Consider the following 25,989-nt stretch of genomic DNA (forward strand, 5'->3'; position numbering starts at 1 on the left):
GGTCTAATCACCAGTGAACTCCAGGGAAATGCAGCAAACAATTAGTGCACAGAGAACTCCCACAATCAGCAAAAAATAACCAGATAACCTGTTGGTCAAGGGGTAAATACTGATAAGTGCAGTGGGGAAAATATTGATCAGGGCAGTGGGGAAATATTGATTGAGGTAAATACAGATTAGGGTGGCGGGATAACTATTGATCGGGATAGTGGGGAAAATATTGATCAGGGCAGTGGGGAAAATATTGATCGGGGCAGTGGGGTAAATATTGATCGGTGTATTGGGGAAAATATTGATCTGGGCAGTGGAGTAAATATTGATCAGGGCAGTGGTGTAAATATTGATCAGGGCATTGGGGAAAATATTGATGGGGCAGTGGGGAAAATATTGATCAATGCAGTGGGAAAGTATTGATCGATGCAGTGGGGAAAATATTGATCGGTGAATTGGGGAAAATATTGATTGGTGCATTGGGGAAAGTATTGATCGGGGCAGTGGGATAAATATTGATCGGGGCAATGGGGAAAATATTGATCGAGGCAATGGGGAAAATATTGATCGGGGTAAATATTGATCGGTGCATTGGGGAAAATATTGATCGGTGCATTGGGGAAAGTATTGATCGGTGCATTGGGGAAAATATTGATCGGGGCAGTGGGATAAATATTGATCGGGGCAGTGGGATAAATATTGATCGAGGCAATGGGATAAATATTGATCGAGGCTGTGGGGAAAATATTGATCAGGGCTGTGGGGAAACCTTGCTGCCCTTCTTCAAATAATGAACTTGGATTGTTTGCTTCCAAGATCCAGGTTGATACTTGAGGGCAGTCAGAGGTATTGAACTGAGGTGAGATGCTCAACGCAGTCTGTCTGCTTCAGGTAGATGTACATGATCTGTGGGCTTTAGTTTTGTGGACAAGCAGAGAGTTTCCCTCAGTTGCTGGCCAATGTTTATCCTTTGACCAGATGACATTATCTCTTGTCTATTCATGGGATTGGGTCTGTAATTAATTGGTTGTCATGTCTTTTGCTTAGTGTCAGTGGTGATATTTCCCAGGGTACCCCATTAGCTGTAAAGCACTTTGAGATTTTCCAAGGTTGTGTAATTCAGGATAGAACACACAGGACTCCTCTCGCCTTTCTGCTGTGTGCGCCAGAGAAAGACCCATGATGAGTCAGGACCTAATGTTTGTGCATCGAGCATGGGACTCACCCATACCATCTGTTAGCAGCAAATATTTAACAACTCTCTGCTTCTGTTTCTTGGTCTCGAAGCTGCTGATAAAGAGCTGATAAGGATTGAAAAATATTCCACTGGTTACCAAAAGCTCACAGTTGCTGTGAGTTTGAGAGTTTATTGAAGAATGCTGAGGAAGGGCTTTACTTAGCAGACTGCACAGTCCATGCCACAGCTGGTAGTGCCAATTCCTATTGAAGTGGAGTACCCAAACAGTGCCAACAATCACTTACAGCATCAATTGAAGCTGTGATTAATGGAACAATACTTGGTCTCAGATTACTGCCAGATTTAGCATCTGACATTTTGTTTAAAAATCAGTCATGGGATAGGCTAGGCCAACTCTAATTGCCCATTCTGAAATAGACAGAAGGCAGTTAAGAGTCAGTCACCATTATCATGGGCCTGGAGTCAGACCTGGTAAACATAGAACATAAAACATAGAACAATACAACACAGCCACAGGCCCCTCGGTCCACCATGTCTGTGCCAACCATGATGCCATTTTAAACTAATTCCCATCTGCCTGTATATGGTCTATCTCCATCTATTCCCTGCCTGTTCATGTTTCTGTCTAAATGCTTCTTAAACATTGCTATTGTATCTGCCTCTCCCATGTCCCCTGGCAGCATTCTAGGCACCTATCACCCTCTGTGTAAAATACTTTCCTCACACATCTCCTTTAAACTTTACGCCTCTCACCTTAAATCTATATCCCCAGTAATTGATATTTCACCCTGGGAAACAGATTTCAGTATCTCCCCCTATCCATTATTTTATCCATTTCTATCAGGTAGCTCCTCAACCTCCAGTGATTTAGTGAAACAATCCAGGTTAGTCTAACCTCCCCTTATATCTAATACATTCCAATCCAGGTAACATCTTGGTAAAACTCTTCTGCTCCCTCTCCAAAGCCTTCACATTCTTCCTAAGGTGTGGCGACCAGAACTATGCATAGTACTCCAAATGTGGCCTAGCTAAAGTCTTATACAGTTGTAACATGATTTACCAACTTTTATACTCAATGCCCCATCTGATGAAGACAAGTAAGCTATATGCCTTCTCTACCACCTTAATCACTTGCATTGCCACTTTCAGGGAGCTATGGACTTACAAAGGATGGAAATTTCCTTCCCTAAAGGGCATTGGTGAACTGGGTGTTTTTTTTAATAACAGCGGTTATATGGTCACTATTAGCATATTACATTCCAATTTCACCATTTATCACATGGCCCGGGTAGATTTGAAACCCTGCCTCCTGAGAATTAATGCAAATTCTGGATCACCAATCAAGTGTCATTACCACTATGCCACCACTTACCCCACAGCATCTGGAAAGGTTAACTGGATTAGAGCTCCTTGACTAACTCCTCTTCTGCTTCCTTGCTCCATCTCCAATCTGGGCCCTGAGGCCAAGGGCTGCTAACATCAATTATAACAGACCTACTAATATCCAGTCAGAGATCAACTGGCCTTCATCCCTAAATAACTTGTGAGGTATTGCATTTACCCACTGAACCCTCCCAGACAGTATTCTGATGGACAACAAAGAGAGAGAATACAATATCTATGCTGGAGAGAGAGAGAAACGATAAAGGGGCCGAAAAAAGGAGAAATCAAAAGGGCTTTCTCTCCAAATAAAAACTGCAAAAGCTGCTGTTAGTCAGAAACAAAAACTGAAATTGCTGGAAAAGCTCAGCAGGTCTGGCAGCATCTGTGGAGAGAAATCAAAGTTATCATTTCGGATTGAGTGACCCTTCCTCAGGTTTTCTCCCCAAGTATCCCACAGTGACAGGAATTAACTAAGAGAGTTAAAGTCACAGGGACACCCAGGCAGTTACACTCTGAGTACAGTTCAGGTTCACAAATGTGACTGAACCAAAGAATTATCCAGTGACACACCAGGTCGTGCTGTTAAAGGCCGATGCTGCCACCAACATATGAACCTTCTCATATTCTAACCCTATCCTCTCCCTTTCCAGGAACACAAACGAATAATGAAGATCCTTAAAGAATACAAGGAGAAAATCAATGTAAGCATTCACCGTCATACCAGCATGTTCACAAGATGGACAGAGAGTAATAACAGTAACAAATAGGACTGAGAATCTAGCTCCTCAGCCTGTTCCACCATTCAGTTATCTCATGGCCGATCTGTATCTAAACTCATTTTAGACTCAGCAGAAAATCAGATTCAAGAAGGTGATTAAAAAATGGAATGATGACGCCTTCTGTATTTGGATGTCTGGAATTGATTCTTATCTGATTGGTCACTGCTGGCAGTGTAGGCAATGATGTCAGTGATTTTTTTACTTTCATTAATGGGGTGTGGGCATTGATGGACTGATTCTATTGTTGTCACATGCATCGAGATACAGTGAAAAGTGTTGTTTTGTGTGCTATACAGGCAGATCATATCGTACAAATTGCGTCAGTGTAGCAAAACAGTGCAGAATACAGTGTTAGAGAGAGAGAGTGAGAGAGATTAATATATGAGAGGTCTGTTCAAAAGTCTGATAACAATGGGAAAGAAGATGAATTTGTTTATATGTGCATTCAAACTTTTATATCTTCTGCCCAACAGAAGAGGCTGTAAAAGAGTATAACTGGGGTGGGAGGGCTCTTTGATGATATTGGCTGCTTTCCTGAGACAGTGGGAAGGGTAGATGGAGTCAGTGGATGGAAGGCTGGTTTGTCTGATGGGCTGGGCTGTGTTCACAACTCTCTGTAGTTTCTTGTGGTCGTGGGTAGAGCAGTTGCCAAACCACGCTGTAATGCACCAGATAGGATGCTTTCAATCGTGCATTGATATAAATCGGTAATATTCCATGTAGATGTGCTGAATTTCCTTAGCCTTCTGAGGACGTTGAGACGTTGTTCTGCTTTCTTAACCATTGCATCGATGTCAGTGGGCCAGGACAGATTGTGGGTGATCATCACTCCCAGGAAGTTGTTGCTCTCGACCATCCCCACCTCAGCCCCATTGATACAGACAGGGCTGTGCCCTCCACCTTGCTTCCTGACATCAATGACCAGCTCTTTCCTTTTGCTGACATTAAGGGAGAGATTGTTATCTTTACACCACACCACCAGGCACTCACTCTCTTTCCTGTATTCTGTCTCACCTAATAAATGCTAGACAGCATTTCTTACCCATCCCTAATGGCCCAGAAGGCATTTGAAAGTCAACCACATTGCTGTGGATCTGAAGTCACATGTAGGCCAGACCAGGTAAAGATGGCAGTTCCCTTCCTTAAAGGACATTAATGAACCAGATTTTTTTTGCAACAATCAACAATAGTTTTCTGATCATCATTAGGCCTTTCTTTGCAGATTTTTATTGAATTCAAATTCCATCTGCCATGGTGAGATTCAAACTTGGACCTCCAGAACATTACCTGGGTCAGGGACTGATCAACCAGAAATTGTGCACTAGCTTTGTGTATTGGCCAGATCAAGGCTAAGAGAGACACATTATTAATCAGTAAGAGGAAGGCAGGATTTTGGAGAAAAGGCAGGAAAGTGAGGTGAGAATGATCAGATCAGCTGTCAGCCTCAGTGAATGGTAGGGCAGACTCAATGGGCTGAATGGTCTACTGCTGCTCCTAAGACCCAGCAGCCACTCTGCCCTTAGACAGAAGCTTTAAATTAATTGGAAAATACAAATGATTCAGGAACATTTGAGAGCTCAGGTTGTCTGTTGACTCTATCAGACAGTGAGCTATCTCTATCCCCTGCATTTGGGTTCATCCAGTTTGTGTTGTATCAGAGTTTCTTGGAAACATTGAAAATTTATAGAAACATAGAAGATAGGAGCAGGAGGAGGCCATTTGGCCCTTTGAGCCTGCTCCACCATTCATCACTATCATGGCTGATCGTCCAACTCAATAGCCTCATCCTGCATCCTCCCCATTACCTACGATCCCATTCACACCAGGTCCTATATGTTGAATACATATGGCACAGAGGAGGCCATTCAACCCATCACACTTCTGTAGGTCCAATCCAATACTTGCTCAGGACTGTGCTGACAGTGTTGACGATGGATTAGGATCTGAGACTAGGCTGCCCTGACACTCAGGAGAAAGTGAGGACTGCAGATGCTGGAGATCAGAGTCCAGAGTGTGGTGCTGGAAAAGCACAGCAGGTCAGGCAGCATCCGAGGAGCAAGAGAATTGACATTTCAGGCATAAGTCCTTCTTCAGGAATGAGGCTTGTGGGGCAAGGGGGCTGAGAGATAAATGGGAGGAGGTTGGAGCTGTGGGCCAAGGGGGCTGAGAGTGCAATAGGTAGATGAAGGTGGGGGTGAAGGTGATAAGTTGGAGAGGAGGGTGGAGTGGATAGATGGGAAGGAGTATGAACAGGTAGGACTGGTCAAGAAGGTGGTGCCAAGTTGGAAGGTTGGATCTAGAATATGGTGGGGGGAGGTGAAGTGAGGAAACTGGTGAAATCCACATTGATCCCGTGTGGTTGGAGGGTTCCAAGGCAGAAGATGAGGAGTTCCTCCTCCAGGTGTCAGGTGTTAATGGTTTGCCGGTGGAAGAGGCCCAGGATTTGCATGTCCTTGGCGGCGTGGGAGGGGGAGTTAAGGTGTTTAGCCATGGGGTGGTGGGGTTGTTTTGTGTGTGTCCCAAAGGTGTTCTCTGAAACTTTCCACAAGTAGTGTCCTGTCTCCCCAATGTAGAGAAGACCTTACACAGAAGTGAGAAAGTGTTGGCTACAGCTGACTCCATTTCTAATTCTAATTCCCTGTCTGAAAACGTTCACTGAGGCAGAAAGACTTATTTGAGCTGACTTCCCAATCCATTTGATAACTTTCCTTTCCTCTAACGAAAGTTTATTTTATGAAACAGGACCCTGCTTTTGTGGAGAAAAAAGACCGATGTACGTATTTGAAGAATAAACTCTCCTACATCAAACAGCGAATCCAAGAATATGATTCTGAATGGAGCTTCAAAGGCAATTACTGAAAGTCCAACTCAAAAACGTACAGAGGAAAATGGGAACATTTGCATTTAGACATCAATTTTTAGAACCACAAGCAATTATGAAGGGCTGAATGGCCTCTTCCTGCCCCATAACAATTCTGTGATTCCTGTGATTTTACTTTTAGTGGGTGTGATGTGCACAAACTCTGGGTTGCTACCAGAATCCCACTCAGTGGAGGCAGCTAGAGTGTTGATGAGCTGTCTCCGTAAGAAGGGAATGTGTGAGGTCCCCCTCGACTGCACTCCCACCCTCTCCAAAAACAGCAAGGACCATGTTCAGGAGTGTGTCTTGCAATTTCTGGCTACATGTTTTGGTAATTCTCCCATGGGATGTGAGCATCACTGACTGGACAAACATGTATTGCTCCTCTATTTTTCCTGCAGAGGGTGGGCTGTCTTCTTGATCTGCTGCAGTCCATGTGCTGGGTGGAGTCTACAATCCATGACCCGGCCACACTGAAGGAACAGTGATATATTTCCAAGTCAGGAATATGAATGACACTTTCAGCATCTAGCTTGCTGCTCCCAGTTATCCTGGAAATCTGAGCTGTAGTTTTTTTTCCATTCATTCACTGGATGAGGGTGTCGCTGGCTAGGCCAGTATTTATTGCCCATCCCTAATTGCCCAGAGAGCAGTTGAGAGTCAACCATATTGCTGTGGGTCTGGAGTCACATGTGGGCCAGACCAGGTAAGGATGGCAGTTTCCTTCCCTAAAGGAACATTAATGAACCAGACGGGTTTTTACAACAATCGACAATGGGTTCATGGTTATCATTAGTCTCTTATTTCCAGATTTTATTGAATTCAAATTCCATGGCAGGATTCAAACCCGTGTTCCTAGAACATTACCTTGGTCTCTTGATTAAAAGTCCAGCAATAACACACAAGTAGGCCATCACGTGCTATTAGTTCAGTGCATTCTGGATAACGTAAGTATGGTACAAGTCTTGGTCCAACAGTACTGGCCCATAACTCTTACTGAGATTCCCAGTGGCAGTACTGAGAAAGTGCGACACTGGGATATCAGGCTGGGGTCCAATCTGTACTCCATGGCATGACTTTGAAGAAGAATAGAGAGGCCCTCCTGGCACACCGGCCTACATTTTAATCCTTAACCATAGTCACAACAAAAAGATTATCTCCTCAGTGATGCCATTGCAGTCTATTGGATCTTGCTGTGCAAAGAAAAGGTCGCCACATTCCCCCCACTCCCCCACCATGTTACTACAGTGACTGCATTACAAACAGAACTTCATACTTACTATGAAACTCAGTGGGATGTCCTGTAATTATAAAAACTGTAATAGAAATGCAAGTTTTGCTTCTGTTTCTATAATATGCACATTGAAAATAAACTTTTTTGGAGATAAAGTTTCTTTGGAAATGATCTAGAAAATACTTTCTAATAAAAAAATCAAGTAATGTTACAGCAAGTACAGCACAGGGTTAGATACAGAACTTCTTCTTCTCTCTTAACTGAAAGTAAAGCTCCCTCTACTGTGTCCCCACCAAACACTCCCAGAACAGGGACAGCACAGGGTTAGATACAGAGTAAAGCTTCCTCTACACTGTCCCCATCAAACACTCCCAGGACAGGGACAGCACGGGGTTAGATACAGAGTAAAGCTTCCTCTGCACTGTCCCCATCAAACCCTCCCAGGGACAGAGATAGCACGGGGTTAGATACAGAGTAAAGCTTCCTCTACACTGTCCCCATCAAACACTCCCAGGACAGGGACAGCACAGGGTTAGATACAGAGTAAAGCTTCCTCTGCACTGTCCCCATCAAACCCTCCCAGGGACAGAGATAGCACGGGGTTAGATACAGAGTAAAGCTCCCTTAGCAATGAAAACAACAGGAGCAGAAACAGCTCTGTCAGGTCCGCAAGATCCTCCTCACTAACATTTGGGGGCTAGTGCCAAAATTTGGAAAGCTAAATCACAGATTATTCAAGCAAAAAGCTGACACAGTCATGCTCACAGAATCATACCTTATTGACAATGTCCCAGACACCATCATCACCATCCCTGGATATGTCCTGTCCTAGCAGCATGACAGATCCAGCAGAGGGGTACAGTTTGGGGGAGGGAGTCTTCAACATTGACTCAGAGCTCCCTGATCCCTCATGGCACCAGGTTTAAACATGGGCAAGGAAACCTCCTGCTGATTACCATGTACTGCATTCCCTTGGCTAATTAATTCATATATGCTCTGGTTGGGAATATCAATGACCACCACCAAGAGTGGCTTGGCAGCAGTACTACAGATCGAGCTGATCGGGTCCTGAAGGACATTGCTGCTAGACCAGGTCTGCGGCAGGTGGGGAGGGAATCAAAAAGAGGGAAAAACATCCAAAGATGTGCAGATTAGGTGAATTGGCCATGCTAAATTGCCCATAGTGTTTGGGAATGTGTATGTTAGGTGTATTTGTCAGCAGCAAATGTAGTGTAATAAGGTAGGGGAATGGGTCTGGGTGGGTTACTCTTCGGAGGGTCGGTGTGGACCTGTTAGACTGAATGGCCTGTTTCCACATTGTAGGGATTCTATGATGCTATGATAGAACTTCTTCCTCATCAATTTGCCGGCTGCAGATATATCTGACCATAACAGTATCGGTAAGAGTGACCATCACATAATCCTAGTGGAGACAAAGTCCCACCTTCACACTGAGCAAACCCTCCATCGTGTTGTGTGGCACTATCACCGTGCTAAATGGGACAGACTTCAAACAGTCCAGCAACTCAGGACTGAGCATCCATGAGGCACTGTGGGCCATCAACAGCAGCAGAATTGTACTCCAGCACAATCTGTAACCTCATGGCCCGGAATTTCCCCCACTTAACCATTACCAACCCTGGTCCAATGGAGAGTGCAGGAGGGCATGCCAGGAGCAGCACAAGGCATACCTGAAAATGAGGCGTTAACCTGGTGAAGCACCAAACAGGACCACTTGTGTGCCAAACAGTATAAACAAGTGATAGATAGAGGTAAGTGATCACCATAACCAATAGTTCAGATTTAAGCTCTGCAGTCCTGCCACTTCCAGTGAATGGTGGTGGATAATTAAGCAGCTCGCAAGAGGAGGTGGTTCAATAAATATTCCCGTCCTCAATGGTGGAACAGCCCCACCTCAGTATAAAAAGATAAGGCTGAAGCATTTGTAGCAATCTTCAGCCAAAAGTGCCAAGTGGTTGATCCATCTCAGTCTCCTCCAGTGGTATCCAACTTCACAGATACCAATTTGATTCCATGTGATATCAAGAAATGATTTGAAGCACTGGATACTGCAAAGGCTATAGGCCCTGACAACATCCCAGCAATGGTATTGAAGATGTGTGCTCCAGAACTAGCCACACCCCTAGCCAAGCTGTTCCAGTACAGTTACAAAACGGGCATCTACCTGACAATGTGGAAAATTGCCCAGTTATGTCCCATACATAAAAAAGCAGGACAAATCCAACCAACTAGTTGCCGCCCCATCAGTCTACTCTTCATCAGTAAAGTATTGGAAGGGCTCATTAACAGTGCTATCAAGCAGCACCTGCTCAGCAATAACCTGCTCAATGACGCCCAGTTTGGGTTCTGCCAGGGCCACTCAGCTCCTGACCTCATTACAGCCTTGTTTTAGACATTGATAAAAGAGCTGAATTCCAGAGGGGAACGTGACAGCCCTTGCTGTGTTCTTCCAGCCTCCTGCTTGTCTACCTTGACATCAAAGCCACTTTTGAAAGTGGCATGGAAGGAGCTCAAGCAAAACTGGAACCAATAGGTATCGGGGGTAAACTTTCCCCTGGTTGGAGTCATACCTGACTCATAGGAAGATGATTGTTGTTGTTGGAGGTCAATCATCTCAATGTCAGCAAAACAAATGAGCTGGTCATTGACTTCAGGAAGTGGAGTGGAGGACATGCCCCTGTGTGTATCAATGGAACTGATGGGGAGGTGGTCAAGAGCTTCAAATTCCTGGGAGTTAATATCACCAACAATTTGCCCTGGTCCATCCCCATTGAAGAAACCACATCAATTTATCTACTTCATCAGAAGGCTAGGGAAATTCGGCATTTCCACAATGACTCTCACTAATTTTCATAGATGCACCACAGAAAGCATTTTATCACAATATCACAGCTCAGTATGGCAACTGCTCTGCCCAAAACCACTAGAAATTTCAGAAGGTTTTGAATACTGCCGTGTCCATCACATAAACCAGCCTTCCATCCATCTGTACTTCCTGCTGCCTTGGGAAAGCAGCTAACATGGGCAGCATGGTGGCTCACTGCTGCCTCCCAGCACCAGGGACCTGGGTTCGATTCCAGCCTTGGACGACTGTCTGTGTGGAGTTTGCACATTCTCCCCACATCTGCGTGGGTTTCCTTTGGGTGCTCTGGTTTCCTCCCACAATCCAAAGATATACAGGTCAGATGAATCGGTCATGCCGAATTGCCCATAGTGTTAGATGCATTTGTCAAAGGGGAAATAGGTCTGGGTGGGTTACTCTTCAGAGGGTCAGTGTGGACTTGTTAGGCTGAACAGCCTGTTTCCACACTGTAGGGAATCTGATCTCAACATAATCAAAGACCTCTCCCATCTTCTTCCATCAGGCAGAACATATAGAAGTTTGAAACACCTGCCAACAGATTCAGGAACAGCTTCTTCCCAGCTGTTATCAGACTTTTGAACGAACCTCTCATATACTAGAGTTGATCTTTCTCTGCGTCTTCTCTGTAGCTGTGACACTATATTCTGCATTCTGTTCTATTACCCTGATACTTATATAAGGTATGATTTGCCTGGATCGTACACAAAACAATGTTTTTCACTGTTTTTGGTACACACAAACAATAATAAATCAAATCAAATCAAATCAGCTCCAGGACACTCTGCAAGAATTCCTTAGGGTCCTCAGCCCAACCACCTTCAGCTGCTTCATCAATGACCTTCCCTCCATCATAAGGCCTAATGTGGACACATTCACTGATGATTTTACAATGCTCAGACCTGTTGTGATTCCTCAAATGCTGAAATAATCCAAGGCCAAATGTAGCAAAGTTTGGTCAAGGTTAAGCTTGAGGTGACAAGTTCAAACAATATCCACACCATGCAATTATCAGGTAATGACCATCTCCAACAAGAGAAAATCTAACCATCCCCCCTTAACATTCAATGACATTACTATCACTGAATCCCCCACTATCAATATCCTGTGGTTTACCATTGATCAAAATTTGAATGGACTCACCATATATAGTAAATACAGTGACTACGAAAGCAGATAAAAGATGAGGAATACTGCAAGTAACTCACCTCTTGACTCCCCACAGCCTGTCCACCATCTACAAGACACAAGTCAGGACTGGGATGGAATACTCCCCACTTGCTTGGATGGGGGCAGCTCCAACAACACTCAAGAAGCTTGACAGCATCCTGACAAAACAGCCCACTTGATTAACAATGCATTCACAAGCATCTATTCCCTCTACCAACAATACTCAGTAGCAGCACACATGGGTGGTACGGTGGCTCAGTGGTTAGCACTGCTGCCTCACAGCACCAGGGTCGGGCGACTGGTTGTGTGGAGTTTGCACATTCTCCCCGTGTCTGCCTGGGTTTCCTCAGTTTTCTCTGGCTTCCTCCCACAGTCCAAAGATGTGCAAGTCAGCTAAATTGCCCATAGTGTTAGATGCATTAGTCAGAGGGAAGTGGGTCTGGGTGGGTAACTCTTAGGAGGGTCGGTGTGGACTGGTTGGGCCGAATGGCCTGTTTCCACACTGTAGGGAATCTAATCTAACCTAAGGTTCTAACTACAAGATGCAATGCCAAAATTCACTCATGCTCCCTAATCAGCGTGTTCCAAATCCATGGCCACTTCCATCCCGAAGGCCAAGTATAGCAGATACGTGGGAACACCACCTCCTGCATGTTCCCCTCCAAGTCATTCACCATCCTGAATTGGAAATATATTGCCATTCCATCAGTATTACTGGGTCAAAACCCAGGAATTCACTCCCTAAAGGTGCTGTGCTCTAATAGTTGAAGAAGACATCTCATCCTTATCTTCTCAAGGGCACTTAGGGACAGGCAATAAATGCTGGAGTAGCCAGTGATGCCCTTGTTCCACAAGGGAACAAAAAAAACAAAGAAAATTGCTTTCTTTCAAGGTTTCCTTTTCCATTGACATTCAAATTCACAAACTGGAAATTTGATGGAATTGTGAACTCACACTTTTTTGATTCTTACTCCACAAATACTCTCCCACCCTTGGAGACGGTTTCTGCAAATGCTTCCAATACAAATATGGTCAGATGCATTTTAATGGAACCAATTCTGAGCTGATTTAAATCTATCTTAGCGGGCAGAGGGTCTGTTATTGTACTCCACCCTGGAACCTTATGACCAGATTTATGAGATTGTCATTAAAGCAGTAATTACTTTAAAGGACAATTAAATAAACAATACAAAACATGTCTCTATTTGCACAAGGACTTCATCAAACATATTGACAATGCTGTGTATTTACCAGAGAGAGTGGCCTTGGGAAGGGTTCAGGAAAAGTCCTTGAAGTTCATTTTTTTCAATTAAAGGTCCTCAGCTATCAGGATTTGCCTAGCGCCGATGCTTTTTAGAGAAGGGGTGAAAAGGACAAAGCTAAGTTAATGAAATTCAATGAGGAACTTGGTCGCTGTCATAATACCCCAATAGCAGCTCTGGGACCATAGCAACTTTACACTTGACAGCACAAGAACTAAATTGCACACAGCAAGATTCCAAAACAGGAAATGGTGGGGGAGTCAGTACCTGAAGGAGAACTCCTCCGATCTTTCTCAAAACCGTGCCATAGAGTTTGTACATCCACCTGAGAGTCAGGCGGGACTTCAGGAGAAAATGAGGACTGCAGATGCTGGAGATCAGAGCCCAGAGTGTGCTGCTGGTAAAGCACAGCATCAAAGGAGCAGGAGAGTTCACGTTTCGGTCATCACCTCTTATGGGGTATGCCTGACCTGTTGTACTTTTCCAGCACCACACTCTCAGATCTCACTTTAGCACCTCAATGAAAAACCCAGCAGCTCCCATTGCAGTGGGAACACCTGGGTAGTATTGGGTTAAATAGCGATCAATAACTTCCTGCACCCAGGCGGAGACACATAGCTCACAGCCTCCCCCCCCCCCCCCCCCCCCCCAAATTCTGTCCATTTGCAGGAGAACAGTTTGTAAAATAATCATTTGATTTTGTTAGTTGTGGACATTAATTGCAGTTCTGAGGAAGCGCCACTGGACCCCAAACGTTAACTGGTTTCTCTCCACAGATGCTGGTCCAGTCATTTCTGCTTTTGTTTCTGATTTACGGTATCTTTCGGACTGTCCTACAAAGCCAAGTTGTCCTCAATAATCGAAACAGAAACTGCTGGAGAAACTCAGCAGGTCCGCCAGCATCTGTAGAGAGATGGAGAGAGTGTGTTGAGGCTTTGAGTCAAATGACTTCTTCTGAACTGAATAACCAATGCGGCTTTCTCTAGTTTGGCTTCTGTGTTTACTTTTGATTGAGTACTCCCTGGGTCAGTGAAGCCTCCCGGAATGTAGCTGTGGGCGAGGCTGCTCGATCCAGTGTTACAGGTGGAAGGATTTGGGTTTAAATTTCATTTCTGGCGGATTTACAGCACTTCACTCTGGATTCTTATCAATGAGTTACCGCTGGGAGGGGAAAGGAGTTCCGAATCCACCGATTCCCTGCAGGAAAGGCTGTTTGTAGCTGGGGGGGGCGGGGGGTTATTAAGTGAACCTGAACTTTCGCCTCCTCTCTGGCTGCAGTGTGTTTTTCTTGGGTCAATGATTAATCTCTTGTCGCTGCCATTTTCCTTTGCAGTAACAGATTGAACCTCTCGGAGTCGGAACGAGTCCCAGAGAGAGAGAGAGACAGCGACAGCCAGAAGTATAATCTTCGGGTGCCGACAATAAACTTCAGTCTTGGCTACAGCGGGAGGAGATTTACAAATTCCTTTCCGACTCAGGGAGAGCAAAAAGCTCCCCCTCCCCTCCTCCTTCAGTGGGATCAAAGGATACCAGTGGATGCTTTCATCAACCCCCCTCCCCCATCTCCAGAGGGACACTGGCTGAGAGTGGACAAGGTAAGGGCTAGAGGGAAATTACAAGCCGGAACTTCTGATATTTCAGCTTTCTGTCTTTTTTTTTGTCGCATGTTTGTGAGTGAAGATACAGTGAGACTAAGAGGAGGCGGCTGAACAGGTGAGTAACTGCGGGAGGAGGGAAAGTTGGGAACTGTAGTAATATGGGAATTTACAGAAACAGACTGAGTCCTATTCACTGGGAGTTGGCTAACTGTGATTGTCCGGGTTCCAAGTGCGTGCTGAAAGGATTGGACATTGTACTGAGAACCCTGGGAGGAAAGTTTATTCCGGTTTCTGGCGATTTGTGTCAATCCTGAGTACAGAAATTGAATTCTATTTAGTTACAGGCTTTTGGAGATTTGCTGTAGATTTGTGTGGTTTAATTAAATATGTCAAATGTAGTCTTTAAGAATTGAAGTCAGCTTGTGCATCATTCTGGGAAGGTTCGGATGAATAGTCCTGAGTAAGAGCCATAGTGTGTTTCAGTTATATGTTGGCTTTCCCTGCCTTCTCCCAGTTGCCCTGTAAACGGTTTCCATTTAAATCCATTTAGTTACCTCTTGAGAGACACAATTGAACCATTAGTCCTCAGACAGTGCGTTCCAGCCCCTCCCCACTCACTGTGTGAAATGGTTCCTTCTCACATCACGCTTTACTATTTTGCAGATCACTTTCAATCTGTGCCTTCCTGATCGAGATCCGAGAGTGTGTTCCTTTCAGTCCCGTTATCTCCAGACCCCTCGGGAATTTGGAGGTCTTAGCTCCGAAGAGCTGGGACGATTCTCCTTGATCTCCAAAGTTGACAATAACTCTCTGGGGGGAAAAAAAGTTACTACCAGTGGTTTCGGTCAGTTTCCAGTCCAGAATCAGGATCTGTTCTGGAGTACATAGATTGTGCAGTCCAGATTCCCAGAGCAGCCCCTGAGTGAGGGATCAGTATATGATTGAACCATCTCCTGTGTCAATGCAGTCAGGAATTTAACAGATTGGCATCTGACTAATTACCCTCACCAAGAGTTTTCCAAACTCATTCCCCAACCCCATCAGACAAATTGGGAATTCCTGTTTTTATTTGCTAACTGGATCTGGAGTCTGTCAGTCATTCTTGTTTCAGGTTAGGTTCTGGGCAGTTGGGGTGGGGTGTGGAATCAGCCCTGGCTTGGGTGGGGGGGGGGGGGTGCCAGAGCCTTTCTCTCTGTGAGTCCTGGGTTCAAACTCCTATCCTGGAGACTTGAGCCAACTGACAGCTTTTTGAAATCGGTTATGGCTGGATTTATTGTCGAGAGAGTGGTGCTGGAAAAGCATAGCAGGTCAGGCAGCATCCGAGAAGCAGGAGAATTGACATTCCGGGCATAAGCCCTTCATCTCCTGCTCCTCAGATGCTGCCTGATGTTTTCAGCACCACACTCTGGACTCTGAACTCCAGTATCTGCACTCCCCACTTTCTCCTGGCTGGATTTATTGCCTGTCTCTAGTCACCTTGAGAAGCTGTCCTCTAGAATGACGTGCAGCAACTCAGGGACTTGCTGTGCTTCTCAGAGGAGATCACCTCTGTGTTGGTTTGTGACTAGAGGCACATCTAAGTCTGGACTGGATAAGGGGTTCCTTACCTCAGCAAAATCATTGCAGGATAGATGAAAAAATATCACATTTTTCAACACCTTCAGCAGAAAGTAAAATTAACATAATGGATTCCAGTTTGATTATTCCCATACATTTAAAGGAAGATCCCAATGAATAATGTAGCTTTACTTTCAAATGGGGCTGCAGCATTAAAACTAAGGTTTAGGAAATAACTAACACATCTTTCTGCACAGATGCTGACTGATTGATTGGGTGAGTATTTTCAGCACTTTCTGATTCAACACAGCTAGGCTTGTAAGTAAGTAACAAGACTTGCAGTGCACTCGATGTAGCTGCTACTGATTTAAATCAAAGAACAGTACAGCACTGGAATAGGCCCTTTGGCCCATCAAGGCTGTGCTGATGCATGATGCCTTTCTAAACTAAGCACCTCTTGCCTCTATGCAGTCTCCATCCCTCTATTCCCTGTCTATTCATGTCTCTGTCAAGTTGCCTCTTAAACATTGTTATTGTATTTGCCTCCACCACCACCTCTGACTTGACTTGATTTATTGTCACATGTACCTAAGTACAGTGAAAAGCTTTGTCTGCAAGCAGTACAGGCAGATCATAGTAGGCAAGATGTACAGATCATATGGTGAAAAAAAAACTTGGACAGACTAAGGCATACAGGTTACATAGTGCAGTAGACAAGGTCACGTTAGCAAGATCAGTATTATTTGAACAAAAAGAGTCCATTTAGCAGTCTAATAACAGCAGGGAAGAAGCTGTTCCTGAACCTGCTGGAGTGTGTGTGTTTGTATGTGTGTGTGTTCAAACTTCTGTATCTTCTGCCTGACAGGAGAGGTTGTAGGAGAGCTTTACTGGGGTATGAAGAGTGTTTGAGGTTGGCAGTCTTTCCGTGGCAACGAAATGTATAAATTGGGTCCACAGATGGAGGTTTGGCTTCTGTGTTGGTCTAAGCTGTCCTCAAAACCTTCTGTACTTTCTTATGGTCAGAGCAATTGTCATACCAGGCCATTGTGCACCTGGACAGTATGCTCTCAACAGTGCATCTGTCGAAGTTGGTGAGGTAGCATTCCAGGCACTTACCAACCTTTTTTATTTTAAAAAAAAGCCTCTCACATTCTCCTTGAAACTCACTCCCTTTTACCTTCAACCCATGTGCCCCCTAATTGACATTTTTACCTTGGGAGAAAGACTCTGACTATCCATTCTATCCACGCCTCTCATAATTTTGTAAACCTCTATCAGGTTGCCCCTCCTCCTCCATTCAAGTGAAAACAAACCAAGTTTGTCTAATATCTCCTCAGAGCTAATACCCTCCAAACCAGGAAACATTTCTGGTAAGCTGTTTCTGCACCCTTCTCCAAAGCCTTCACATCCCTCTGGTAGTGTGGCAACCAGAACTGTACACCGTATTTCCTAATGTGTGACCTAACTAAAGTTCTATACAGCTGCAACATGATGACAATTTTTATAATTTACGCCGCGGACAACAAAGGCAAGGATTCTGAAAGGCTTCTTGACCGCCTTTATCTACTTGTGTTACCACTTTCAGGGAACTGAGGGTCTGAACACACAGATTCATCTGTAAGTTAATGTTTCTAAGAGTTCTGCCATTTACAGTTGGGGGTGGGGGGTGCAGTGTGGGGTGGCTTAGTGGTTAGACCTGCTGCCTCACAGCGCCAGGGACCCAGGATCGATTCCAGCCTAGGCTGACTGTCCGTACAGAGTTTGCACATTCTGTCTGTGTCTGCGTGTGTTCCAGTTTCCTCACATTGCCAATGCACCCAACCTGCACGTCTTTAGACAGTGCTAAATTGCCTAGGGATGTGTTGGTTGAGTGTACTAGCCTTGGGAAATGTGGGATGGGGAGGGGGAGAAATGCGGTGTGGGTCTGGGTCTGTGTGGGGTTCTATTTGAGGGTCTGTTTGGATGCAATTGGCTGAATGGCCTGCTTCCACACAATAGGAATTCTATGATTTATTTTATACTTCCCTCCTGCATTGGATCTTGCATTTGTCCAAATTAAACTCCATCTGCCATTTCTCCGCCCAACTCTCCAGCTATCTATATCCTACTGTATCCTCTGGCAATCCTTCTCACCACAAACTTTGTCATCTGAAACCTTACTAATCAGGCCACCTGCACTCTCCTCCAAATCATATATAAAATCATATACCTGTATATAACAAACAACAGGGGCCCCTGCACTAAACCCTGTGGAACACCACTGGTCACAGATCTCCGGTCAGAAAAACACCCTTCCACCGCTATTCTGTCTTTTATGACCAAGGCAGTTCTGTATCTAGCTCACCATGAATCCCATCTGATTTCACCTTCATTAGCCTGCCATGAGGGGCCTTGTTAAAGTCCACATCAACAACATCTCTGTCCTGTTGGCATCTATCATCTTTGTCACTTACTCAAAAATCTCAGTAAAGCTTGTGAGACACAACCTTCTCCACACAAAGCCATGCTGCTTATTAATAATAAGTCCATATTTTTCCAAGTGTGAATACATCCTATCTTTAAGAATCTTTTTCAATAATTTCCCCACCACAGATGTAAGACTCATCAGCCTGAAATTTTCCAGATTGTCCTTATTGTCATCTTAAAGAAAGGAACAGTGTCAGCTATTCTCCAGTCCTCTGGCACCTTGCCTGTGACTGAAGAGGAGATAAAGATTTTAAACAAGGCCCAAGAATTTCCTCATCTGCCTCCCTCAGCATTCTGGGATAGATCAGATTAACTAATTCAAATAAACTGGAACTTTAATTTTGACAGGTAATTAATCAGGGCTAAGTTAACAAGTTATTTTGGAAGGCACATAACAATACTAAACTCACTAAATAAGGTGGATAACCAGCTAAGCTAATACTAAGTTAAATTTGAAGAATTTAATCTTGATAAAATTTATTGTTACTCTATGACTAGTTTGTAAGGTGATGGAGGAAAAGTAGGTAAATGGAACTAATTTTGTAGTTTTGTTTTTTCAAAGTGCGAGCACAGACCCAAATGAGTTGAATTACCTCTTTCACTGCAAATGTTTCTATAATTCTCATCGGAAGCCAACTTACTCCTACCCAGTTTGAAAGTTCCTGATTGTTAATTGGTTAATTTTAAAGACATTTCACATTTGACTAATGTTGCTCTGGTCTGATCTCTTACCTAAGACCATAAGACATAGGAGTGGAAGTAAGGCCATTCGGCCCATCGAGTCCACTCCACCATTCAATCATGGCTGATGCGCATTTCAGCTCCACTTACCCGCATTCTCCCCGTAGCCCTTAATTCCTCTAGACAACAAGAATCTATCAATCTCGGCCTTGAAGACATTTAGCGTCCCGGCTTCCACTGCACTCCGTGGCAATGAATTCCACAGGCCCACCACTCTCTGGCTGAAGAAATGTCTCCGCATTTCTGTTCTGAAATGACCCCCTCTAATTCTAAGGCTGTGTCCACGGGTCCTAGTCTCCTCATCTAACGGAAACAATTTCCTAGCATCCACCTTTTCCAAGCCATGTATTATCTTGTATGTCTCTATTAAGTCTCCCCTTAATCTTCTAAACTCCAGTGAATACAATCCCAGTATCCTCAGCAGTTCCTCATGTGCTAGACCTGTCATTCCAGGGATCATCCGTGTGAATCTCCGCTGGACACGTTCTAGTGCCAGTATGTCCTTCCTGAGATGTGGGGACCAAAACTGGACACAGTACTCCAAATGGGGCCTAACCAGAGCTTTATAAAGTCTTAGTAGTACATCTCTGCTTTTATATTCCAACCCTCTTGAGATAAGAGACAACATTGCATTCGCTTTCTTAATCACAGACTCAACCTGCATGTTTACCTTTAGAGAATCCTCGACTAGCACTCCCAGATCCCTTTGTGCTTTGGCTTTATTAATTTTCTCACCATTTAGAAAGTAGTCCATGCTTTTATTCTTTTTGCCAAAGTGCAAGACCTCGCACTTGCTCACGTTAAATTCCATCAGCCATTTCCTGGACCACTCTCCCAACCTGTCTAGATCCTTCTGTAGCCTCCCCACTTCCTCAGTACTACCTGCCTGTCCACCTAACTTCGTATCATCGGCAAACTTCGCTAGAATGCCCCCGGTTCCCTCATCCAAATCATTAATATATAATGCGAATAGCTGTGGCCCCAGCACCGAACCCTGCGGGACACCGCTCGTCACCGGCTGCCATTCTGAACCTTTTATCCCAACTCTCTGCCTTCTGTTAGACAGCCAATCCTCAATTCATCCCAGCAGCTCACCTCGAACACCATGGGCCCTCACCTTGCTCAGCAGCCTCCCGTGTGGCACCTTATCAAAGGCCTTTTGAAAGTCTAGATAGACCACATCCACTGGGTTTCCCTGGTCTAACCTACTTGTTACCTCTTCAAAAAATTCCAACAGGTTTGTCAGGCATGACCTCCCTTTACTAAATCCATGTTGACTTGTTCTAATCAGACTCTGCTCTTCCAAGAATTTAGAAACCTCATCCTTAATGATGGATTCTAGAATTTTACCAACAACCGAGGTTAAGCTGATTGGCCTATAATTTTCCATCTTTTGCCTTGATCCTTTCTTGAACAAGGGGGTTACAACAGCCATCTTCCAATCATCCGGGACCTTTCCTGACTCCAGTGACTCTTGAAAGATCTCAACCAATGCCTCTGCTATTTCCTCAGCCACCTCTCTCAGAACTCTAGGGTGTATCCCATCGGGGCCAGGAGATTTATCAATTTTAAGACTTTTTAACTTTTCTAGCACTATCTCTTTCGTAATGGCAACCATACTCAACTCAGCCCCGTGACACCCTTTAATTTTTGGGATATTACTCATGTCTTCCACTGTGAAAACTGACGCAAAGTACTTATTAAGTTCTCCTGCTATTTCCTTATCTCCCATCACTAGGCTTCCTGCATCAGTTTGAAGTGGCCCAATGTCTACTTTTGCCTGTCGTTTGTTTCTTATGTACTGAAAGAAACTTTTACTATTATTTCTAATATTACTGGCTAGCCTACCTTCATATTTGATCCTCTCATTTCTTATTACACTCTTTGTTATCCTCTGTTTGCTTTTGTATCCTTCCCAATCTTCTGATTTCCCACTGTTCTTAGCCACTTTATAGGATCTCTCTTTTTCTTTAATACATTTCCTGACTTCCTTTGTCAGCCAAGGTTGTCTAATCCCTCCCCGGTTAATCTTTCTTTTCTTGGGAATGAACCTCTGTACAGTAACCTCTTCGGTATTAGCACAAAGCTGTCTACTAGTGTTCACTTGAGGCCATTCGCTCCCATTATTTGGGATAACTCCAAATCAAAATGTGGATCAAGTTGAAAGGGTGTGAGTGGCTGAGGAGTTTCAGTCCAAGCTGCTTGTTGAGTGTTTTGGTGTATGTTACACTGTCAATTATCTTTGAATGCAAGGAATCAGTCTCAGCCATTGCTCAAAACAGAGTTGTTAACTTGACTTACTGGTGAATGTTCCTTTTTTTTTTGTTTGTTTGATTCCAGGTCTTATCAACCACTGTGAAGTATTTGCCTGAGACATTCCATCACCATGTATGAGAACCGGCCCCTTGGGAGCCCCCCTGCCTACAGCCCGAGTAATTTCACCCAACCTTTCCCACACAGAGCCTCCGTGGGGACTTATGAATATGACATGCAATCCCCTCCACCAGGCTCATATTACATTGAGGACAAGCCGCAACACTTCTACAAATGGAGCTCCCCACCAGGAATCATCCGTATTTTAGAGGGCATTGTCATAATCCTTTGTCTGGTTATCTTTGCCTGCGTGGCATCAACGTTGCAATGGCAATATGGCTATGGTTATGGCATGAGTGGCATAGGAGGTGGGTACTACCCAGGAATGGGAGGAGGATATTTCCCCGGCATGGGGGGTAGTAGCTATTACCCAGGAATGGGAGGGTATGGCACTGGAGGCCACACTGACCCCAGAGCTGCCACTGGCTTCATGATTGCAATGGCGGCCATTTCCTTTATCGCTGTCTTGGCCTTCTTCATCGCCAGTGTCAGCAAGTCCCAAAACTCCAGAACTCGTAAGTTTTATCTGTTGTTACTGATATTCAGCGCTATCTTGGGAGGCTTGGAGCTGATTGCCAGTGTTGTATACATCATGGGAGTTAATCCAACAGCCGGGAGTGGAGGATCCTTGTACTATACCCAGATGAGAATGTTATGCGCCCAGTTTTATTCATCTGGAGCTGGCATGATGTTGACGAACGAGTATCTATATCACTATTGTATTGTGGATCCTCAAGAGGTGAGTCGTATTTTATTATTGCTGTGTTGTCTCAGGTTTTGATAAAGTGGAGATTCATTCTACCTTTGTGCAAGTTTATTGCTAAAATGTGACAGATTTTATGATTTCACAATGGCTCAATGTTTAAAACAAATCCTATGTTGTAAACTTCATGAATTGTTTTGGGTTCACCCAACTTGAAAAGATTTACAACAACGCTGCCAGGCTTGGAGGGTGTGATCTATAGAGAGAGGCTGAACAGGCTGGGGCTGTTTTCCCTGGGGTGTCTGAGGCTGAGGGGTGACCTCATAGAGGTTTATAAAATCATGAGGGGCACTGGTAAATAGACAAGGTCTTTTCCCTGGGGTGGGGGAGTCCAGATTTAGAGGGCATAGGTTTAGGGTGAGAGAGGAAAAATTTAAAAGGGACCAAAGGGGCAACATTTTTACGCAGAGGGTGGTTGTGTGTATGGAATGAGCTGCCAGAGAAGTGGTGGAGGCTGGCACAATTACAGCATTTAAAAGGCATCTGGATGGGTATATGACTAGGAAGGGTTTAGAGGGATATGGGCCAAGTGGTGGCAAATGGGATTAGATTGGGTTAGGATATCTAGTCGGTATGGGCGAGTTCGACCGAAGGGTCTGTTTCCATGCTGTACAACTGAATCTATTCTCTACATTAGCCAACTCAATGCTAGGAACAGAATATAAGCCAATGGCCAGTCTCTAATCTCTCCTATTGTTCATTTTTGTCCTGGCTGACCTGTGCCCTACTTACCCACCCATGCTCCATATTGTTTCTACTCTTACATAACAGTAGTGTATTGGACAGTCTACACACTTTTCAATCATCTTAGCTTTTTTTAGGCGAGAGTCTGAGATTGCCACTCCTCTTTGTTTCAGGAAGTGTCCTGAGCTCACCCCTGACTCCTCTTGTTCCAGACATTTTCCCCCACTTTCTCTACCCACCAACAATATAAAAACATAAGAAATAGTTTCTCTTCATCTACTGTATTAAATGTAGGTAAAGTTGCTATTGTTCCAGACAACAATATGGCTGCTCTCTGCTGGGGGAGAGAGAGATGACTAGTGATGGCTGAGGGTCACCATGCCTCAGGCAAAGGGAGAGATTGAGAAGGAGAGTCTTTCATAGTAACTGCAGCCAGTGTGACAGTTGAACCAGCACTGCTGCTGATATTCTCCAGTGCAAACCAGGCATTCAGCCAACTGAGCTAACCAACTTCAATGATCATAAATATCCCAATTACATCACTCCTTAACCATGAATACTGCAATCTACATAATTAGTCGTCATCATTTAACCCTTCTAACCCTGCTCTCACCAAGATGATCCTTGGGATGGAGGGATTGTCTTTTGAGCAAAGGCTGAACAGGTTGGGACCCAACTCATTTGGAGTTTAGAGGAATGAGAGGTGATCTCATTTAAACATATCAGGTATTTAAGGGGCTTGATAGGGTCAATGCTGAGAAGATGTTTATCTTCATGGGAGAGTCTAAGGCCAGAGGGTGCAGTCTGAGAATAAAGGGGCACCAATTTCAGACTGAGATGAGGAGTTTCTTCCCAGAGGGTTGTGGGTCTTTGGAGCTCCTTCTTACGGAGAGCCGTGAGAGACGGAAAAAACTGGAGACACTAGAATCCAAAATAGACAGGCAGGAGGCTGGAAGAACACAGCGAGCCAGGCAGCAGCAGGAGGTGGAGAAGTCAATGGTTTGGATGTAACCCTTCAGGAGGGTTACACTAGAGAGCTGTGAGGGCAGAGACCTTGTGTATATTCAAGTCTGAGAGAGAGAGATCCTTGATCAGTTGAGAATCAAGGAGTTATGGGGAAAAGGCAGGAAAGTGAATGTGAGGAATATTGGATCAATCATGATCCCATTGAGTGGTAGTGCAGGCTCAAGGGGCTGAATGCCTACTCTTGTTCCTATTTCTTCTGGTCTTATATTGGAGATGGGAAGAAATGCAGGTTGGCCAGTTCTTGACTCACCCTTTCCAATTGACTGAGGGAAGGTGGAGGATCATAGGCTAGCCTGTATCATGTGACCAATGGGTGGGGGCAGGGCATTTGGAGGCATGAGATCAAGTGATGAACCCAGCAGAAAACGACCAGCCTGAGTTGGTAACCCCATGCTGGGCTAATCGACAATGAAAATTGTGAAGAGGTGCAAAGGTATTCATCTTCAACGGGGACAGAAGTACATGATTAGATTACCTACAGCATGGAAACAGGTCCTTCGGCCCAACCAGTCCACCCCGACCCTCCAAACAGTAACCTACCCAGGCACATTTCCCTCTGACTAAGGCACCTAACACTATGGGCAATTTAGCATGGCCAATTCACCTGACTGCACACCTTCGGATTGTGGGAAGAGACCAGACCCAGAGGAAACCCACACAGACACAGGGAGAATGTGCAAACCCCACATGTAGTCGCCTAAGGCTGGAATCGAACCTGGGACCCTGGTGCTGTGAGGCAATAGTGCTAACCACTGAGCCACCGCACTGCTCCTATGGCTTGTGGATGCTCTTTGGTGGAAATGTAACTGGTCAGCCTTAAACGGTACCAAATCAGGGCTGACCTTTGAACTCTTAGATCCTAACACAATCCAGCCCAGGGAGATGACCTCTGTGATCTCAGTGGAATGATTGTTGATAGTCATCAACCAATGAACGTTCATTGGCTGAAGAGAGTATGAGCAGAATGTTCAGACACTGGTCAATGTAATTCCCTGAGGTGCTTTTGCTCATGTTACGGAGCACTTCAAACTCTTTAAGATAACTGAGGAAAGCAGCGAAGGCCTTAGTGATTTTTTTACATCAACATACAAGGCGAAAGTGAGTACTGTAGATACTGGAGGTTAGAAAAGCACAGTAGGTAGAGGAGGAGAACTTCTTCAAGGTAGGCACTGACATACGTCTGGAGCAGGTGGGACTTGAGCCTGGACCTTCGAACCCAGAGGTAGGGACACAACCCCTGCACCAAAAACACTTCGAGGTGATCACTTGACATACCGTGGTTTTCAGCCCAGATAGATAAAACTCAATTTTTAAAGTTCTGATCCTTAATTTCAAATCCCACCATGGACACATCATTCCCATTACTGTAAACACAGCCCTTTGAGGTCTCTGCCAATGTCTTCCTCGATTTTAATCACTTCATATCGGTGGCTTTCCTTTACCTGAGCTCAAGACTCTGGAGTTCCATCTGTAAACCTCTCTTTCCTCTTTAAACCCTTTCCACTTTAATTTACTCTGGGATGGTCAATGTGTTTCTATAGTGCTTTTCACCACCACCAGATGTGGACTTTTAAAGTATAGTCACTGTTGTACAGTAGGAAATATGGCATCCAATTTGTACACAGCAACTCTCTATTCTATAGTGACAAGAAAATCTGTTTTTCTGTATGTGTTACATACTGATTGTGGCATAACTATTGACCAAAACATTCCTGGATAACTTGCCTGTTCTTTGAAGTAGCACCATGGGATGATTTTCTCCAACCAAGCAGCTTTACGACAGAGTCAAGGCTACTCAGAATGTTAACTGTTTACCTCTCCATGGTTCCTGCCAGATCTGCTGAGTTTCTCCAGCACTTTTTATTTTAGATAGATGAGGCCTTAGTTCAGAGTCTCACCTGAAAGGCTATACCTTTGCAGCACTGCATGTATTTCTGTGATCAAACTCTGGAGTGGGGCTTGAATCTGGAACTTAACTATCCCCTGGGCAATTTCGGGATGAGCCCAGCCAGTGATACCAATA

General features: G+C 44.6%; 1 protein-coding gene across 1 annotated transcript in view; it reads left to right on the forward strand.

Annotated features, from left to right (window-relative positions):
• Nucleotides 1-25,989, forward strand: part of LOC140494435 (uncharacterized) — a 61,414-nt gene that overhangs the window by 15,018 nt on the left and 20,407 nt on the right. The window contains exons 6-8 of the mRNA XM_072593619.1: nucleotides 3,223-3,273; nucleotides 6,094-6,199; nucleotides 21,478-22,232. Of these exons, the coding sequence (XP_072449720.1) occupies nucleotides 3,223-3,273; nucleotides 6,094-6,199; nucleotides 21,478-22,232 (912 nt within the window). The remainder of the gene's footprint in view (nucleotides 1-3,222; nucleotides 3,274-6,093; nucleotides 6,200-21,477; nucleotides 22,233-25,989) is intronic.

Source organism: Chiloscyllium punctatum, chromosome 24, assembly GCF_047496795.1.
Source record: "Chiloscyllium punctatum isolate Juve2018m chromosome 24, sChiPun1.3, whole genome shotgun sequence".
In the NCBI taxonomy this organism is placed as follows: domain Eukaryota; kingdom Metazoa; phylum Chordata; class Chondrichthyes; order Orectolobiformes; family Hemiscylliidae; genus Chiloscyllium; species Chiloscyllium punctatum.